This window comes from Carassius auratus, chromosome 47 (assembly GCF_003368295.1).
Source record: "Carassius auratus strain Wakin chromosome 47, ASM336829v1, whole genome shotgun sequence".
Taxonomy (NCBI): Eukaryota; Metazoa; Chordata; class Actinopteri; order Cypriniformes; family Cyprinidae; genus Carassius; species Carassius auratus.
Window position 1 is genome coordinate 3,725,207 of NC_039289.1, and position 21,733 is coordinate 3,746,939.

General features: G+C 34.5%; 1 protein-coding gene across 1 annotated transcript in view; it reads right to left on the reverse strand.

The window, feature by feature from the left end:
- The window catches only part of LOC113064818 (low-density lipoprotein receptor-related protein 1B), a 207,079-nt gene that overhangs the window by 92,992 nt on the left and 92,354 nt on the right, over positions 1-21,733 (reverse strand). Inside the window, exons 26-35 of the mRNA XM_026235763.1 lie at positions 21,281-21,445; positions 19,980-20,224; positions 15,765-15,896; positions 14,678-14,905; positions 14,257-14,431; positions 13,322-13,416; positions 10,869-11,018; positions 3,370-3,510; positions 1,827-1,952; positions 1,558-1,689 (exon numbers count right to left, since the gene is read on the reverse strand). Of these exons, the coding sequence (XP_026091548.1) occupies positions 1,558-1,689; positions 1,827-1,952; positions 3,370-3,510; positions 10,869-11,018; positions 13,322-13,416; positions 14,257-14,431; positions 14,678-14,905; positions 15,765-15,896; positions 19,980-20,224; positions 21,281-21,445 (1,589 nt within the window). The remainder of the gene's footprint in view (positions 1-1,557; positions 1,690-1,826; positions 1,953-3,369; positions 3,511-10,868; positions 11,019-13,321; positions 13,417-14,256; positions 14,432-14,677; positions 14,906-15,764; positions 15,897-19,979; positions 20,225-21,280; positions 21,446-21,733) is intronic.

A 21,733-nucleotide genomic window follows, 5' to 3' on the forward strand; every position in this document is an offset into this window, starting at 1 on the left:
TCTGTCCAGCTAATCTGTTTTGATTATCTTCCATCTGTCATAACAGCATATCGCATCCCTTAACCTCAACTTGCAATGACAAAATTGTATTTAGACAAGCAATGCAATGCCAATATTTGCTCTATCGTGCAAATGCAGAGCTGCAAACTGTCGCTGATGCAAAGAATAGCATTTCCGTCTCAGAACGGAGACAGCTGTCCAATTACTGCACTATAGGAATCTGTCCAAAACCCTGGCAGATACCCGGCAAACGAACGTTTCCCCATGTCAAGAGGTGATATGTTGTTGTGCACATTGCATGGTAATGCCTAATTGCTCTGGTTTCTAAATACACAATTCAAAGAACAATAACATCAAAACTTTCTACCCAATTATAGTCTGCAGAATTTTTACACCATTCATTGTGGGTTAACCTTGTTTTATATTAAACATCCTGAACTTTTAACAAATTAATCTTCAAAGCAAATTTCAATTATTATAACTATAAAGTAAGGGTAACTTTGACCATTACCCTTTTTAGTGTGACTGTCCTCTTTAAGTCATTATTATCTCTTTAGGATTTATTTTTTATTTTTAATTATTACAACATACATTTCATTTCTTAAACTAATATTACTAAATTATTTTAAGTACCGTATTTTCCGGACTATAAGTCACACGTTTTTTCTGGTTGGTTTGGCTGGTCCTGCGACTTTTAGTCAGGTGCGACTTATTTATCAAAATTAATTTGAAATGAACCGAGAGAAATGAACCAAGAGAAAACATTACTGTCTCCAGCCGCGAGAGGGCGCTCCTGTAGTCTACACTGAAGACATAGAGCGCCCTCTCGTGGCTGTAGACGGTAATGTTTTCTCTTGATTCTTGGGTCTAAATAAAGGCGACTTATAGTCCAGTGTGACTTAAATATGTTTTTTTCCTCATCATGACGTATTTTTGGACTGATGCGACTTATTCTCAGGTGCGACTTATAGTACGAAAAATACGGTAATTGAAAAACGTGAATTATATATATATAATATATATATATTTTTTATGTAAAAAACAAAACAAAACAAAAAACCTAAAGCACATAAAATTACTAGAAAAAAATTACATTTAAATGAAAATGGCAAACAAAAATAAAATTGAATAAAAAAAAAATGAGTAAACAAATAATATTGAATAAATAATATGAAATAACCCCATGTATATATCTGTAAAAAAATATAAAAATGCAGTTTCCTTTATGATTTAAAGATTCGTGTAAATGAAGAAAAGCTAAAATAAAATACAAATATTAGCTGAAAAAAGAAAATAAGAAATGTTGGCCAACTAAAAGAAGTGTTTAAGCTAAAATATTACAATTATTAAAACTAAAGCTATAATACAAATTCATATAAAAAACTAATAAGAATGACAAAAGAGCATAAAATTACTTAAAATAAGATGAAAACTGAAATACATTTTCATGTGTCAATTAATAATATTAATTCAAAATAGAAAATAAAAAAATAATTTAATTATAAAAAAAATTGTTTTGTTTTGGGGCTTTTATAATCAAATAAAGAGTGCACTTACCGGCATGATAGTCCAGACCCACAGCGAACAGAGTGCCAGTTAGCGGCATCAAAACTTCGGAGTTATCGCTGGGATCAAGAGACAGTCCTCTTATACCTTCATTAATCGAGTACATCAGGAAAGACTGAAGACCTAGCAAAGAAAAAAAATAAAACCAACCTCTGTCCAGGTCAATATGCTCTTGAAAATAATAATAACAACAATACATCTGAGATCGGAAGGCCAATTACTGTACATTTGTATGCAGAGTTCAGAACTAACGATCATACCTTCACAGGTGGAGCGGTCCGGACGAAGGTTGTAGCCCGTTGTACAAGAACACGTCCGAGTTGTTTCAGAAGTGGGAAGGCAAAGCTGGGAACATCCGCCATTGTTCGGTACACAAGGATTGCGACCTACGAAGAGAATTTGAGAATCTGTGACGGCGAACAGGTATATCTAATACTAACCTGTCAAACTAGCTTGTGTACCATCTTAAAGCAATTTCAAGAACATCACAAACACAAAAAGAATTGAAGAGGAAAAAAACGGTCGCACTTTGACTTTGTTCCTCGGACACCTCGACAGAAACATCCCAGTTAGCTCATTTGAAGTGGTGTAATGAGACGGGCCTTCACTCCCATGAGGGCCAAGTCAGAGAGATAAATGAGGGAGCTAATTGGTATGAGGAGATTTGAGAATGTAGCAACAACATTTACCTTTAAGAGTCCCTAATTGCTAGTGTTTTTTTTTTTTTTTATCCTAATAGAGCATTAGATTAGAGGATCAAGCACTCCTCTGCTAATAGACCTGTCGGTGATATGAATGTCTCTCTCCATAATTCATAAAGAGGAAAGGACCTTGACATTGTGTGTCTGTAGAAACATAACCAGGGTTGCCAACTCTCACGCATCTGGCGTGACACTCACGCTTGGACTTCAGCGTGAGATTGATGCTGAAAGCGTGAGTGTCACGCCAGATGCCATTATGAAACATAACCCTGTCCGAGTTATGTGCAATTTCACCTTGTAGAAATGACAACGATTCATTCATTCACTCATTCATTATTTATGTTTTCCAAGCCAGGCTATTTATGAAATTATATATATATATATATATATATATATATATATATATATATATATATATATATATATATATATATATATATATATATATATATATATATATATATATATATATATATATACTACTGATACTACTACTGAAACAAACTACTGATACTTCTATATTTAAATAATACTAAAGAAAATATTTCATTATTCATTCATGAAAGACTAGAAATGTGTTTAAAAGTCAATGATGGGAATTAAATGATCAAAGGGTGTTAGATCTCTTGATATTGTTAATATTGTCTAATTTAATTTGAATTTAAAATACTTAATATTAACAAAACACTGGCTCAACCAATAGCGTGTTTGTTGTTGTTGTTGTTGTTTTAAAGCAACTGGAGATGAAAGGAAACCTATTTAAAAACAAATAAAAAAAATAATTAATATAAAAGAATACAATTATTATTATTATTATTTTTTTTTATTTAACATTACATTTTTTGTATTATTATTAGTAGTAGTATTACTAAACAATTGCCATAAAAAGCTTTTTGTGAATGTTATAACAAAGCAATGTTATTAAAAATACTACTAAATGAATGAATAGAAACGTTTAAAAAAAAAAAAAAAAACAATGAAGGGAATTCTAGGATCAGAAGGTGTGGTATTTATAAGTTACGAAACGTAAAAAAATTTTGCTTTAAAAAAGTAAAACAGAGCTCTTGTGAAGTTGTTGAGGCTGGGATTTGTTTATTTTTACCTTTTTGACTGTCTTTGTCATACACTTTGATGTGGACAACGCCTGTGGTCTTATTCCGAAGAACTGTCAGGTTTTTTCCGTCCCTCTTGTTAATGGTTCCCAGCTGAGCGAGAACATCGTCTGCCCACCATAACTTCCCACCTAGAGAAAAAAATAATGCTTCTGAAAATCACTGACATTTTTATTTGAAATGCAAATTTGACAAGTTACATTTAAATGAACTCTTCTTTTTGTTCAACATCAAGATTTGAGGTTAAAATTTAAGTGAAAATAAAATAATCAAATTAAATGTCACCATTTCATGTTTCACACATATTTTTGAATAACATTTCTGAAATCCCTAATTCACTTAAACGCCACGAGCATAATTTTCTTCAATTAAAATACTTAAGATGAACTAAACACTGGCTCAACCAATAGCATGAATTTGAAGCGTAACTATGTTTTTGTCAAATCATTTGGAAGACGAAAGGAAACCTGCATGAAAAAATAAAAATAAAAATAAAAATTAAACTAATATTTGTAATGATTTTTATTTAATGTAAAATAATACAATAAATGCAATTTTTTTGTTTAATTATTTAATATTATACATTATTTAATATCATTATTACTATATTACTATATCTTTATTGTAGTAGTATATAATAGTCATCTAATAAATGCATTAAAAAAATGCTTTTTAAATAGTTGGTTATAGCTGCACTGAATATAGTACTTCTGGGCACTTCTTTTATAAATATACTGTACATTTCTGTCCTCTCTGAAAGTGAACCAGGGTGAAATGTGTCTTTATCCATGCTGTATTATTTCTTTGCTGCGGACAGCACACTGCAAATTCAAATTCAAGCCCTATTGCGTGTCAACTTATCCTTTAAGAAATGGTACAACATCGAAAAAACCAACCAGGACTCACACACCGCCTGTGATTACACATCATAAAAAGGCATGTGAGTGTTCTGCAGTCTTCCAACATCCTTTTCCCCAGTGACCCAAACCACTCACGACAAGCTATACTTTCTTTTGCCCGTATTACTTGCGAAGTCATGTCTTAGATTGAAAGAGGAGACGTCCCTCGGCGCGAAACCACGCCACCGTACCTTTGCTCTACCCACCCTCTCAGCACTTATGAATCCCTTAGGTGCGAGCAGCGGCATCTTGGTCCCTTGGCAGCCCTGAATGGATTACATACAGATGCCAAAAGCGAGCAGGACTATTCTTAGCGCTCGGCCTGAGCTGTAGCTATAAGCCGTTGACAGACACAAACCCAGAGAAAATGAATTATGGAGAACTGTGGTGTTGTACACGTCACGGAGGATCGTTTAGATGCTCCATGGTGAAGAAAGTTCCTGAATGGAGTAAGGGTACAAATTTAATTCGATGCAAATGAAAACTTGGCTAGAAATGTGTCAACTGCTGGAGAGTTCCATACACCATTTTAGTTTTATTGGCAATATATTTGTGGCTACAGATATCGGATTAGCATTTAACAAATGTTAATAGCAATAAAAATAAACTTAGAATGTTAATTTTTAATGAGTTGTACAGTTTAAGTAAATGGAAATGCCAACTTCTTTTGTGAGGAAAAAGTAAATACACCCCATACAATTTTTGCCTAAAATAAGAATAAAATGGTGTATTTCCATTAAGATTATTGTGGCTAATATGCCAAAATAAAAAATAAAAATCAGCAACATTTTTAAATGAGCTAAAACATTATATGTAGTGGCCTGCTTACTTTTTTCCACTGAATTCAGAATTGTTGTAGGTATTTTTATTTAATAGAAGATTTCAAAGTCTTGTTTTCATTGTTAATTGTTGATCCTCATGACATTCAGCCATCGATACAGTCAAAATAACTTTAACTCTTAGCAGGGTATATTTACTTTCTCACAATTCAATTTTTTGTTGAATAAAATATTGCATTGTCCACCTTTCAGTGTTAAATAATATGATGTTGTCCAAATAAATGCAATTTAAGTAAGTCTGCATGAATTGAAAATGACTTTCGATAGGGTGCACTTACTTTTTCACAGTATAATACTGGCATAACTGTAAGAATGTATTTATTTACAGTAATGTTCCTGCAAAAGTAGCTGTATTATTTTTTTCCCCCTGTCATTTATATAACATTATATTGATATAAACCATGTCTTACGGAGTCTGAAGTCTCTCGTTCCATTGGTTTTACATACAAATACTTTCAGTAGTTTTATCAAAATAGATGTCATTGAACAAACTACATTTCTCTCATTGCTTCATTTTCATTCATCACATTAAAAATATTCCCCAAATTAGGGTCACAAGTTCTTTAAATGAAAGAATGAGCAGACTGTGTCATTTAAAGACAACAATGACAAAGAAAATGAAAACGGAAAAGAAACCATTAATAATTCATTATCTCTTTACTTGTTTCCTTACTCCCGGGATGTAAAAAAAAAAAAAAAAAAAAGGGGTTAATTAGACATTAATATTAAACGAACGAGTGTAATAATCAAACGGCTATGAGACGAAAACCAAGAACATGTCAGATGAAGTTCAGTTGCTTCATCTGACAGAAAGGAGAAAGAAGGAGGCCGTAAAACCATGCGTCTTCAAACGAAAGCTGGCGTGCTTCTTCACAAATTTCTCCGCTGTATGATTCAGACACAAATTCATTTGTTTCCATCTTTCTTGTTTCAGTAATCTGAAATGTACGGCTCTTCTGTCACTGTAACAAATTCCTTGTACAGTGTGTGTGAACATATCTGGCAATAAGATCTTTCCGATTCCGATTCTACATAAAATATCAGGGTGTTATATAGCATGGCACTGCATAACACCCTCATAAATGAGAGGAATCAACAGTGTTCAGTGTGGCTAAGCAGAGAGAACAGACTCCAACTGTCACTCCATTACCAGCTCGCAGACTCTGATTGCCGGGATGGTGCTCAATCTGATTGTATTAGCGGTTGGCGACGTTAGTATCTGATTGTCAGAGGGTTTGAGAGGATAATACAGCAGGAAAAGCGAGAACAGGTTGTTCCTCGGGGTTTAATCAAATAATACATCCACATTTTGGCGTGTTTGGCTGGGGAGATGATTTATCTCACACAGTCCTCAAGATTCAAGATCTTTTACCTCCGGTTCATTGTTCAAAACATTACACAGCCGGTCCTACTCAGAGACAGGTGTGGGTGGAATAAGCCAGTGTTAATTTCGTTGACTAAATATTTTCGTCATTATTTTCGTCACGAATATATTTTTGCCGACGAAAACGAAACGAAAACTAAAATAGAAGGCACTGATGGAGACTAAAACTATGACTGAATTGATTGACATTATCGTCAACGAATAAAGGACGAGACGAAAATAGACTGTGACGAAAATCAAATCAGCAGACGGGAGAGATGCGAGGAATGAGCAAAAGAACCGGCAAAACAGAACAGACTGCATGAGAGAAGAGAACCAATCAGAGCCTGACTTATTGAGACGTGAAGCGAAGGTTTTCAGTTTTAATGAGCTCCCGGGAAGTCGGCATTCGAAGAGGTGATAGGGACTTTAAGCAACAGCCTCTGGTGGAACGGCAACGCCATTCTGGCGTTGTATTGCGCCTGCGCGAATTTAACTGCTACTTTGTGACGTTCTAATTTAACGGTCTACTACGGGAGAACAGCTGATTTGCCGGAGTCGCTACAACGTGAGAGGTTAGGTAAATAAATGTTATGTTTTTAGACTTATTTACATCATACAATATTAAAAACTCCTCTTCTGACAAAAGATTGTCATTTAACGCCAAAAGCAATCCTTCTCTTGCTTTTTTAAATTATATATTTTTTGGGATCTCAATAAATGAATTTTAAATGAATGAACAGCTGCGTTGCGCTGTTCTGTTTTACCGTTGCTTAGTGACTTTTACGTTCTTGGCTACAGCGGTGTGACGGCAAACTTCCGGTCGCTGTAGCCGTTCCATTCGCAGCTGTTGCTTAAAGTCCCTACTGTCTAAAAGAGCGACAAAATGTCCACAGCTCACTTCACGTTTGACGACGAACAAAACAAAACAAAGTGTAAAGCACGCAGAGCGCTCATTCGTGGCAAGAACACAACCAATTTGAAAAGACATTTAGAGACGAGCCACCCGGACATTTTCTCAAATGTAATTTCACAACGATGTTCTTTTGTTTATTGAGCTAAGCAAAATTGGAATAGTGCAGTGCGTAGATGTTGTAGCATTAAATATTACTAACTGAAAAGTACTGTAAAATAGCCCCTTCTTCAAATGAGATGCGAGCACAATACTAATACGTAATATCATGATAAATACATTTGATTAATACTAATGTTTAGTATATTTTATAATGTTCTACTTGTTGACAATATCACAAATATTTCTATATTAGTCATGTGAAACATGAATGTTCACATCCTATCATTATACATACAAATCTAGCAATATTGTAGTATTTAAAACATACAATATTGCTAGACAAATGAATACCTTATAAAATGTTGTTACTTTTTTTATCCACCCAACTTATTAAATATTTACTTTAAATGTATGCACTTATTGTTCAGCTCAGCTGTAAGCTTTAAGGTCCTGGACCTAACGTTATTTTTCTTTTATTGATGGTCAATTGGCAGCTAGTTATTGTTTACATTATCATGACAGTGTTTGTTGCTGCATAAAAGCTTTTGAATCAAAATAAAGACACAGTTGTGTTGAAATAAAGTTGAATTTGTGTTTTATATATTTTGGTTAAGTTTGTTTCCTATACCAGCTGTAAAAAATTGTCTAGTAAATCTGTTATTGATTTTAGTCTTATTTTAGTCGACTAAAATACCAAGCAATTTTAGTCGACTAAAATAAGACTAAAATTAAAACAAATCAGATGACTAAAACTTGACTAAAACTAAAAAGAATTATAGTCAAAAGACTAAGACTAAAACTAAATTAAAATTTCGTGTCAAAATTAACACTGGAATAAGCCAAAAGAAATGAGTTATATTGTGTGTGCGTGTTAATATAAATAGTTTTTTTTTTTTTTTTTTGTTAAATGTTCAAAAAAAAATATATATATAAAATAATTATAAATAATAGTATTAATAATTGTTAACTATAATTGTGTACAATACATCATTTGTAAAACAAACAACTGTTCATAATTATAAACAGCTATTAATTGTGATAATAAAAAGTATTTGAAAACTTTCAATTCTGATAAAAATAACCAAATAGTCATTTCTTTTTATTTATTTATTTTTTTTTTTTTAATGTAAACCCTAAACCAATAAACACATTCAACACTTCATCTCTACTCATATGTGACACGTCTTTGTCTTGGAATGAAATAAAACCGTCCTGCTTGCTGACAGGCCCAGGATATTTAACCACAATATAGCAGAATTAGCCGAATTCCTATTCTCATTTAGCTCATACCTGTCAATACATCAAAAACCTCTATAAATCAGCCTAATTAGAAGACTTCCAAATCTTTTTTTCCTTGGGAAGTCAGGGCGTTTTATCTCTTAAATACTGAAGGTGAGGCGTTTCAAACAGAACTGATGTCTTTAGCTGATGATCCTCTGGTTTTGAGCCAGCTGTTTGATTCTTGATTAACGTCAATCCACAAATGATGAAAAATGGGCACTCTTCTTGAGCGAGTTATGTGCTGGGTCAAAGGAAATGAAATGATGAAAGCAAGAGGGGCACACGGGCAAGTGCTTCATTGACTTTCTTTATGTGAGAGAAAGACCCTGAATTTTAAACACTTTATATCTGCTCTTTAGACAAAAATAATGTTTTAACAAAGTTATGTTTGTTGTCGATAGATTTTCTTTAAAGACAATATAAAATGTGTACTTTTTTAAAAGATATACTTGATCTTATTGTGCACAACCCATCAATGCACTTTTTCTTTTGGATTAAAAAAAAAAAAAAAAAGAAAAAGAATAAAAGAAAACTTATTATAATTTCACTGAAAATTTTTACCCATCTGAAATCATTTGTAACAAATTTTCTTTGCCCTAAATAAACTGACAACACTTCAAAATAAGGTTTCATTTATTAAAATCAGTTAACATGCGCTGTATTTTATAAAAAAAAAAAAAAAAAGTGTAATAAATGTATCGTTCATTGTTAATGTTAGTTATTGCAATAACTAACCATAACTAATGGTAAATTACTGTAAAGTGTAAATAAGCATGAATAGAAGTTAAAATTATGTTATTATGTGAGCAGAAACCGGTAAAAGCAAATCAAAGACAAAACACAAAAAAGTGCAAATCAAAAAACTGAACAAAACAGAGTAAAAAAAAAACAAACCGCAACATAAAAAAACTGAACAAAAAAAAGAGCAAACAAAAAAAAAAAACTGTCAAACTAAAAGACCCAGAACAAAACAAAAAAATAGAGTAAACAAAACAGAAAAGAACACAAATAGCAAACAAATCAAATAAAAAAGAACCAATAAAACCCAGAACAAAACTACAAAGCAAAGAAAACAAAACAAAGAAAAAAAAACAAAAAACTGAGCAAAAAAAAAAAAAAAACAGCTAAATGAGGCAAAGCAGAGCAAATAAAAAATAACTATAAAGCAGAGCAGAGAAAAAGCAGCAAAACAAAACCAAAAACAGGGAGGAAAAACAGATAGTTGCACCGCTAGTGGAGTGGTAAGAGAAACTTAAACCTAGTATATAAATATATATTTATATATATTTGACCACAGATTTACCAATCTAGAAATATTCATATAATAACCCAAAATGTGATTTTTCCAACATATTTTACATTTTTATAGCTCCAATCAAACTAAGACGGCTAAAATCACATCCCAATCTATTTCAGGCTGATTCTGTCACTAGGAATAAGCCACATTACAGAAGTTAAATGAGTTGTGAATACCATTATACATTTATATTTGCTTATGCCATTATACTTTTATCCAGAGAACACGAGGAACATCAAAATTTTATGCCAGCTTTATGTCAATACGGTTTCCTTGGTTTTCCTCATTTGCTTTGCATAAAAGCACCTGCTAAATGAATACATGTAAATGTCACAAAAAAAAATCTTTAGGATTTGCACCGAAAATCAGCCTTGAGTCACAAGCCACACGCAAGATGACAGCGTAAGTTCATATCTGTCTTTGGCTGAGTCTAAAAACCCACAGAGCTGCTACAATCAGCAAACACAGCTGCGACATCAAAAGTCGTGAGTCATCAAAGTTCAAGAAAAAAAACCCATGTCAGAACATGAATAGTGATGCGATTCAAGCCCTTTGAAAACAACAATCTCCCTCAACTGATTCATAATTGCAGTGTATTAAAACAGCTCCACAATTAAGCCTTAACAAAAACCCCGGGGCCCACATTCAGCATAAAAACTATTCCTTATCATTCATTCGCCACTGTTCACAAACCATTTATGCTGTCTATCACCGTCCTAATGAAATAGCTCCATTATTTGCTTGGTTATAATTAACCTTACTAAATCAATGCTGATGAAAACAGCCTTCACTTACCCATCACTGCTAATGCCGTAGCTTTCTGCAGGTCTTTTTTAAAGCTGTCAATCACGTCCAGGCCACTCCCATCCAGGTTACACCTGTTAATGGTTCCATTTCCGGAACTCATCCAGTACAGTTTGTTGGCTGAGTAGTCAATCGACAGCCCTGTAATGTACAAAGAAAATATGATCACGTAAAGCAATGGTTCATAAAAAAATATGCATACATGCAAATATGTATACAGTATATGCACATATGCTGTTAATATAAGCATAATTGTATTAATTGAACTTTCTATTCAAATAATTTCAACAAAACTAGTAGGAATGTGCAAAAAAACGAATGCGTTTTTCATGCACATCTCATCAGTAAAGACGCTCCTGTAATAAGAAGTGTATCTCCAGCACGTGCGTTCGTTTTTCATGATCGCGGTTTGAAGCAACCCCAATACAAATAATGTGATATTTAGACCCTAAAATGCGAATTTTACCAAGGCAACCCTGCTAAAAAAGCGTATATTTTAACCCCGGGAAGCAATTTTTTATCGGGGAACCTTCTGCTAGTTTTGGACTAGTTTTAAGAAGCAACTGGGCAGGATTTGTTGTGAAAACCTGGCAACCCTGATCTGAACGCATGTGCTGGAGATATACTTCTAATTACAGGAGCATCTTTACTGATGAGATGCGCATGAAAATTGCATTCGATTTTTTGAAAACCCCAAAAAAATAGTAAGCAGCAACTGTTTTCAACACTGATAATAAGAATTGTTTAACAAATAAATACATCCATGGTGAGCATAAGAGACCTCTTTCAAAAAACATTAAAACATGAACAGTTTTTTTTTGAGTTTGGAAAGATAGGAGGAGAAAAAAAATCATGCAAATTGAATTTTTTGGTGAAATATTCCTTTAACTGAATGCTCAAGGGTAAATAAAATGATGCCGAAACTTCATTATTTGACCTTATCTTGTCACAAGAGAGGTTTCTTTTAAACATGGCTGATTTAAATAACAAAGAATTGAACATTGTTTCATCTCATGAATATCAACACTCATCGTCGCTATCAAAACGTGTCTAGTTATTTAAAATCTGCAATTTTCCCTACAGTAAAGCATTTTTATGTGGGGCACAGCATAAATAGTGTTCGAAACGGTTCAAAAGGTTGATTTCTCTTTTTATTTCTTTCATCTGCAATAATCCCTCGTTCACATCATAATGATAACCGCTGTTACTTAAGATTTGGCTTAGGCCAGAATTGCATGTACTGTGTCAGGGAGATTTTGCTATAATTATGAGTTAAGGGGAGGACCACAGAGAGCTCCAACAATACCTAGGGCATAGATATAATGATTGTAGCAGACACGACCGAGAGGAAGAGGAGGTATGAGAAATGGTGCCCTTGTTTTCACATGCAATTACAGTAAATACATGTACATGAGGATATGTAATCTTGAAAATGTTAAATAGATTGTTCAAAACAAAACAGCAAATTTATTAAATGGTTTTAAAAAAAGCGCAAAAGTGAAACTTTTGAAAAATTATTAAAGAAAGACAAAGACAACAGTGTTGCTAGCACTCTATGCAGTTTGAGCAAAAAAAAAAAAAAAATTACATTGAAAAAAGCAAAACGGACAAAGGCAAAGCAAAGAAAAACAAAACCAAGTGAGGCAAATAGCAAAACAAAAGCAACACAAAACACACTAAACCTAAGCAAAAGCAAAGGAAAGCAAAGCAAAACAGATTACAGCAATGAAAAAACAAAGCAAAGAAAAGCAAAACAAAAAACAAAAGCAATGCAAAACAGAACAAAGCACAGCAAAAGCAAAGCAAAACAGATGAAAGCAACACAAAACAGACCATAGCAAAGCAAAGCAAAACAGATTGCAGCAATGAAAAACAAAGCAAAGAAAAGCAAAACAAAAACAAAAGCAATGCAAAACAGAATAAAGCACAGCACAAGCAAAGAAAAACAGATGAAAAGCAAAACAAAAACAAAAGAAATGCAAAACAGATAAAGTAATGATAAGCTAAACTAAACAAAAAAAGCAGTGCAAAACCAATTAAAGCAAAGCAAAATGAAGCAAACAAAAAAAGAAAAGCTAGGCAAAACGAGGCAAAACAGACAAAGGCAGAGCAAATAAAACTTCCATGAAATAAAATAAATAACATTTAAGATTCATGTAGAAAATAAAAACTAAACTAAAATCAATTTACCTACAAAAAAATCGAAATCTAATTAAATTTTTTTATAAAAAAAACTATAATAATATCTCAATAATTTAAAACTAACACCATTTTGGATGACTGTTTTCACTATATCGTAATGCATTCTGGGACTGCCTTCTCCACAGATGACACAGGCCTTAGATTTTGATCAAAGAAAGTACCACAGAAAGAAGCCGTAACCATTTTGCATTAAAATACTAAGTACGTAGCTCACTACTGTAGGTTTTGGAACTTCAATTTACCAACAGGCTCCTTCTGGTTCTGGTGCAAAATCTTGATGTTGCTGCCATCCATATTGGCCATATTTATAGTGCTCCCATCCATCCAGAACATCTTCCTGTAGACCACAACAAAACAAGAATCATTCAGAGAGATGGATGAGTCTTGAAGATGAAGGATGGGACTATTCTGTTTAAGGAATGTGACCTGTGTGAAGGTCGGGAAGGTAGAAAAGAACTTTATCTTCACATTCACCACAGAGCACAAAACAATCAAATAAGGCTGTCTCTATCTCCCTCATACATCTTGATGGTGCGCATGAACCTACGTGACAGATGACTTTCAGAAATGTCGACGGGGTCGGAAGCTAAAATGAGAAGACAGCTGGTGGGGAAAAAAATGCAATACGAGGGGCAAAGGTCACGAGATATTGGTGAGTGAAATAAAACAACATGCACACTGTACCATGCTTAAGATCCATCACTGGATTACAGAATCACGTTATATTAAATCTCAAGTAAACAATTGTGAGGAGCTGGCCCCATTTTTAATTAGCTTGCATGCCTGGAATCACAATGTATGCTAATTAAAGAGCTGTCATCAACCAGCCCAACAAGGGTAAGATAAATTCGCATTTCTGATTGGCTAACAACCAGTTTGGTATCGTTAAACAGTTTTCACGGCTACAACAATTTGTCAGTCTTAATCAACTCCAAGAAAATGCCTCTAATAACTTTAGTTAATTGTGCATGGGGAATATAAACAGAGACCTGTTCAGTAATTAGCTTTGTAAATGATGTATCTCACGCGCAGATTTAAAGGTAACAAAATGTGACAATGCAACGGAAGTATGCAATTACTTACTAATAAATAGGATAGCGATCTTTGGCGACACGCAGCCCTTAATTTTCTCCATTATGGGTATGGCTAATGGTTAGTGTGGTTTTTGCTATGTTACCCTTTTGACGGATGCAGGATGAGACACTTGGGTTTGTCCATCCCATGAACGACAGTGTTTTTGAGAGATCCATCAAGACGGGCGACGTTAATGTGGGTCTCGTCGTTGTCTGAGCTCATCCAGTACATGTTTCTGGACAGCCAATCAATAGCCAGGCCACGGATATTAGATAGGTCTGTAAAAATAGATAAATTATATTAAAATTAAAGTAGAATAATCTGAATATTTACCCATGCTAATAAAAAAAGCTGCTCATTGGAAAACAGCAACAAAATGACAACAATAAATTAAAATTAAGTATAATTTAATAAATGAATTTCTTTGTCAGGACACATTTGACTCTTCATTCAATAAAAGCAGGAAAACAAAAAGCTATTCTAACTGGGTGAGATTATAGCTGTCAAAATGGACCTCTGCGTACCTCCAGATAGGACGGTTTCAAGTTTGGTTCCGTTAATGAACGCTCGTTTTATAGTTCTGGTCTTCACATCGGCCCAGTAAATCCTCTCGTCTACAGCATCGTAGTCCATCGCCGAGACGTCATCGATATCAGGTACGGTGAGGGCCATGATGACGTTGAGGTACGGGTTGTCGATGTCCACTCCACGAATCTCAGATCTCCGAGCGTATAACAGAAACTTCTTCACACCTATTTATGTACATAAATATATAATCAACTCAAATTCACTCTCAATTTAATTCTGTTTCTCTATCTCTAGTATCACCGGGAGGGGAAAATATGACCTAAATCAGTTAGTGAGACAAATATAATAATGTGAATTGAGTGTCCTTACAAAGGCAGCGCTATAAAGACATAAAGCTCAAAGGACTCATACTGTAAATTCTCCTTTCTTGACCTCCAGAGAGATCTCTGGGGTGGCCGCTAAAGAGAGATCTCCATTTCAGTCTGTAATGAGTTTAGGTAGGTCGCGTAATTCCCCTGATACATGCTAGGATTATTCCAATATCAGACATTCTGCTTTACATCAGTGAATCGTGAATCGCTCATTTTAATGAAGAAGCCTATGTTGTAATTCAGTGAAGCATCAGTGTACATGAATGTGTCAATGAAATCTATTTCAATAAATATAACAAAAAAAAACAGTGCTTTATATATGTAACCCCTCTCTCCCGTGTCCTCTCACTCGCTCCGAGTGGGTCTCGAACCCAGGTCTCCAGCATGGGAGGCGGACACACTAACAAGGAGGCTAAATGGCTACAGCCACTAGCGTCAGTCGCTAGTGCGTCTCTTGACATCAGGGAGTGAGGTTAACCTGAACAGCACTACTCGCTGGCCTCCGCTACACTCACCCCCCTAAACCTCACTCCCATCTGGGTCATGGCACCAATGTAACCCCTCTCTCCTGGGTCCTCTCACTCGCTCCGAGTGGGGCTCGAACCCGGGTCACCGGCATGGGAGGTGGACGCACTAACAAGCAGGCTGGCCTCCTATATATATATATATCAACATGATAAGTTTCACAAAGAGCGAGATCTCCAGAACTCACCTTGGCATGTTCGATTGTTGGCCGACAGTTTCATGAGGTGTGGACAGGAGCAAGACGCAGAAGCATTATAATTTATAAGACAGAGGTGAGAACACGGGCCTCTTCCTTTGTTACCAGCACATGGGTTAGGAGCTGAAACAGACAGGAGGAGAGAAGAGAAAACATTAATGAAAGCATAACTGAGTATACGTTGTGCATACGTCGTATTAATATTGAATTCTCCTGATTTACCACCAAAGCGACTTATTAGGCAGTGATGCCTTTGATTCTTATTTCCACAGGTCAAAAGTAAAAAAAAAAAATTTAAAGTAATTTATTTTCTTTTTTTGAGTCTTTTATTATTTCTTCAGCTATTTATTAGGCGATGCGGCTTGCATTAATGCACATAGTCTCCTGAAAACCAAAAGTACTCTGCCTAACAAGTGGAAGATGTGGACGGTGTGCTGAGTAATTAGGCCCCTTATTCCCTCCCCAACAATCCCTGGGTTTGTTCTTGCTCAGAGCAAGGTTATTACTCCACAACTCTAAATAGGATCGTAAAACACACACGTAACTAGAAACTGCATAACAAGTCCATAAAAAAACAGTTGTTTCAGGCCTAATGAATGCAGTAATCTCTATGTCACTCTTGCTAAGCTATTCTGACATGTGAAAACCGATAGCAATGCGGGCTGGCCTCTACAGATGCAGACGGGTAATGAAAACGGACACAGAACAGACATTCAGCGCTATAAACACAATCCCAAAACGGAGGAAAGCAGGTGCGAAGCCACAGGACAAAAACAGCCAAGAGCAGACATGAAAAAAAAGTCGGAAAGATTACAAGTACTGGTTCAGGTTAAGGCTCGTTCATTTCGTTACAATGATTTAATTTTGTAGTATAGCCTATTCACTTCAGTTATTACTTGGAAAAAAAAAAGGAAATATGAAGAATGTTTACTTAATTGAGAAATCAAGACCCATATTATGTTTTATTTAATTTGAATAAATAAATGAAACCTTTAAAAAAAAACATGTTAATAAAACAACAAAATATAAGAAACAAAACCAATAATAAATCAATATTTTCAGTGCTTTAAGTGTTTTAAGTTGATTAACATCGAGTGTTAATCGAAGGCCAAACACAGCCAAGAATAGAAATAAACATAAAACAAAAAATGAAAATAAAAATATTTTAAATAGTTCAGGAAAAATTCGAAATTCCTAAATTCTAATAATTCAATTGCTTAATTAGTCAGAATGTTTCCCTGATTCAGAAACTGTAAGGCAATGCAAGGCAATGAAATTAAATTAAATATAACATGTTTATCAAAACAAATAAATATAAGAAAAGCCTAGAAAACAAAACCATCAAAACAGGTGAAATAAATGCATAAATAAATAAAAGCACAAATGATTAGCACTATAAACAAAATTAAAAAACAGGACAAACTCAGCTAAGAGCAAGGAAAAAAAGAAAGTTAGAAAAACAATTATAAATATTTCGATCTTAAAGCTCAGGAGCACACTTTTGGCATAAAAACACCCATTTCTAAAGCAGGTTGTAAATTTCAAAACAACCTGGTTCAAAGCAAGTGACGACGAGTCTAAATATACAATTCTAAAAATGATTTACTCGAGATTTTTACTTTCATCAATTTTCGTCCTTCATTTTCAAGGACTGTATATAGCTGAAGTTTGTGCTTCAAAGCAATTTTGATCAGAACATGAAAAACCAGATCCACAATCTCACAAAGATCCTCCACACATCTGTGCGGCGTATCACTCCATCCATACTGTAGGTTTATAGCTGCCAATCACTATCTGGAATGCTCTGTGAATGTTTCCGCCAGCCCATTATAAGTGTTTAGCTGGAGTCATGAGTTAACTAAGAGCCTCTTAGCACCATTAAGGGTGTAATTTAACTTTGTTGGATGATGCCAAGCTCGATGTGTTGACAGAAGGCTGATTCTTCCGCATCTGGCAGATGTACACCCAAGGGAAAAGATGCTGGACAGCCATCATGAGCTGATTCAATTTGGTTTTATTTATGGGATGCTTTTTGGCTCTTCTTTTGTACTTTATTGCCCAAACGGTGAACAAATTCTATTAGGCCAATAAAAAAAAAGGAGGAATAGATTTCAAGCGCGTGCTCAGTGTTGACTGAACTGAAATTACCCAGAGGTCATTAGGGGTGGCTCTTTTGACTTAGGCCAGCAAACAACAACTGAATACACCCTAGCAACCAGCAAAAACACCATAGCAACTTTTTGGTTCTGAATAAGCCAAACTAAACTAATAAAAAATAAATAAATAAAACAAATAACTTCACAAAAGAACTCAAAAATAAAACATCCTTTTTTTCTGTTTTGGTACATCGTTTGGTTCTGACTAAACTAAACTAAAATAAAATAAACTAAACTAAATAATTTCACAAAAGAAGATTCTTTTGTTTATGTTTTGGTAATTATTTTGGTTCTGACTAAACTAAACTAAACTAAATAATTTCACAAAAGAGCATTCTTTTGTTTTTGTTTTGGTACGTCTTTTGGTTCTGACTAAACTAAACTACACTAATAGGGGTGCTCCGATCACGATCGGCCGATCGTTATGCGCATCTCATCAGTAAAGCCGGTTTTCTAATCAGCGGTTAATTCCATCAGGTGCGTGATTTCACATAGAGCAGCTGTTACTACACAGAGCCGTTGTTAATAGAGAAGATGCGCAAATCATGTTAATTTTCAGTGTTTTTTGGCGCATCTTCTCAGTTAACAACGGAACACCCCTATAAACTAAACTAAATAATTTCACAAAAGAACATTCTTTTGTTTCTGTTTTGGTACGTCTTTTGGTTCTGACTAAACTAAACTAAACTAAATAATTTCACAAAAGAACAGTCTTTTGTTTCTGTTTTGGTACGTCTTTTGGTTCTGACTAAACTAAACTAAACTAAATAATTTCACAAAAGAACAGTCTTTTGTTTTTGTTTTGGTACGTCTTTTGGTTTTGACTAAACTAAACTAAACTAAATAATTTCACAAAAGAACAGTCTTTTGTTTTTGTTTTGGTACGTCTTTTTGTTTTGACTAAACTAAACTAAACTAAATAATTTCACAAAAGAACAGTCTTTTGTTTTTGTTTTGGTACATCTTTTGGTTTTGACTAAACTAAACTAAACTAAATAATTTCACAAAAAACATTTTTGTTTTTGAATTTGTTTTTGTTTTGGTACGTCTTTTGGTTCTGACTAAACTAAACTACACTAATAGGGGTGCTCCGATCACGATCGGCCGATCGTTATGCGCATCTCATCAGTAAAGCCGGTTTTCTAATCAGCGGTTAATTCCATCAGGTGCGTGATTTCACATAGAGCAGCTGTTACTACACAGAGCCGTTGTTAATAGAGAAGATGCGCAAATCACGTTAATTTTCAGTGTTTTTTGGCGCATCTTCTCAGTTAACAACGGAACACCCCTATAAACTAAACTAAATAATTTCACAAAAGAACATTCTTTTGTTTCTGTTTTGGTACGTCTTTTGGTTCTGACTAAACTAAACTAAACTAAATAATTTCACAAAAGAACAGTCTTTTGTTTTTGTTTTGGTACGTCTTTTGGTTTTGACTAAACTAAACTAAACTAAATAATTTCACAAAAGAACAGTCTTTTGTTTTTGTTTTGGTACGTCTTTTGGTTTTGACTAAACTAAACTAAACTAAATAATTTCACAAAAGAACAGTCTTTTGTTTTTGTTTTGGTACATCTTTTGGTTTTGACTAAACTAAACTAAACTAAATAATTTCACAAAAAAACATTTTTTTTGTTTCTGTTTTGGTACGTCTTTTGGTTGTGACTAAACTAAACTAAACTAAACTAAATAATTTCACAAAAGAACATTCTTTTGTTTCTGTTTTGGTACGTCTTTTGGTTCTAATTGAAAGTGCATTGCGTTTTTAATTAGAAGAGATTTGTGACCTTGTAGTGTTTGACTGTCTGTTTCATGTTTCAGAAATGATGGGAATTCTTGATGGGAATCAAGGGAGTTCTTGATGAGACAGCTTTGCAGCCAATTAGTCCCAAAAATAGTGAGAAGTGGGAATGTGCCAAAACTGGGTCACTGTATGCTGTTAATCCAACATCACTCAATCTAGAGATTTCTCTCATTATGTTCTGTTGGATCCTTCAACTCATCATCTCTTTCAAAGTCCCTCAAGACAGTTTTGAGACAGTTTCTTACTTTGTGGCTGCCTGCTAGGATGGTATATCTCCAGATCGAAGGGTTGGGCGCTGGTTTTTTGGATCACAGTTACATTGGCTCCGGTCCACTTGTTGGCTTTGGTCAAAGTGTTGGTCCTCCAGTCAGTCCAATAGACATTCCCTCCAAAGAGAGACACAGCGAAGGGGTGAGAGAGAAATTCGTGGCCTCGAAGAATTTCAATCATCCCCGTGCCATCATATAGAGCAGAGTATATAGCATCAGACCTGAAGAAGGACAAAAAATTTTCTTATTATAATCATTAGATTATTTTTAAATCACCATGAAATGCAATCCACTTTATTCACTTTCTTAATACATTAAATATTGTTCTTGAAAGTAGTTTAATTTAAAAATAAATTTCACTGAACTTTATCAAGTCAACTCAACTTGAATCAAACTAAAACAATAAAAATATATATATTGTTTAACTCTAAATTAGAACATTTCTATTAACTGAATGGAACCAAGTTAATCCAAATTAAATCAGCCTAAACTGAATCAAATACAAAGTTATAAATCATATGACATCAACCAAGTAGTGTCAAAATAAATCAAAGTTAGCTTGAAGTAAAATAAAAATTTATACAATAAATGAATATATTTATAACAATATATGAACATATTCTACATTTAACTACAAAGACCATGTACTCTAAATAAATGGGTGTATTCAGCCTAAAACAGTCAAAATAGTTTGCGAGAAAGTCTTTAAAGTGCACAGATGCTTTAATGATGAGACACAGTTGAGAGAGAAAAAAGAAATAAATGCTGTTGACAGACTGAGAGAGAAAGAGAGACGTGTGATCTGAATATAGCAGGGACAAAAATGAGGTAATCAAAAGCAGAGAATTGATCAGATTCTTCATAAAGTCCAAGAATCTCATTATCTGAATATTAATTTGTGGTGCATTTGGAGCCACCGGGCACAAGAGCAATTAAATTATCGCTGTGAGAAATTCAAGATGTGTCAGGACAGCAAAATTGCTACGCCACTGCTTTGGTAAATACGAAAAAAGTACTTGATGGGCAAAATTATAATCAATAGTAATAGCATATCTCTGTCAGCCTGTCATTTCATCGCCGGCAGAGGTGGATCTCGAATTTGAACCGGTACAAAAACACATCAATCATTCAACCAAACGAGCGCTTGAATTTGTTACAAACGACCGAACCCGAGCTTATTCCCAATTCCACCCTTCCATCCAAAACATTCCCTAAGGGTCTTGTCTAGCTAGAAAATATTCGAAAACCAAACTGAAGAGTGCTTGAGTGTTTCTCACCGGGCGTCTGTCCATATTATCCTACTCTCCATGTGGTCCAAGGTCAATCCGTTGGGCCAGGCGCCGGAGTCCATGTCCTTGAAAACCACATGTCTCTGTTTCCCGCTCATGGAAGCACCTTCGATGCGGGGAAACGTGGCGTCCCAGTCGGTCCAGAACAAGGCACTGTTGACGACAAAACTCAATGTTAAAATCTACCTTAAACGACTTTCAAACGAGGGTTACTTGCAAACCACATCCTCATTAAAAGCATTAGCATTAGCACAATTTATAAAACAGGTAAGAATGTGTAATGGCCCAATTTCATGGTAATATCCCTTCTGGAAATCATTTAAAAACTCCTTTATGGGTGATTAGATGGGTTCATTACGATTCGCAAGCCACCGAATGGAGCTATCAATCACTGAAGTTGTTCATTAAAGCTATGAAGTAATTGGAAAACTGGTGCTTTGT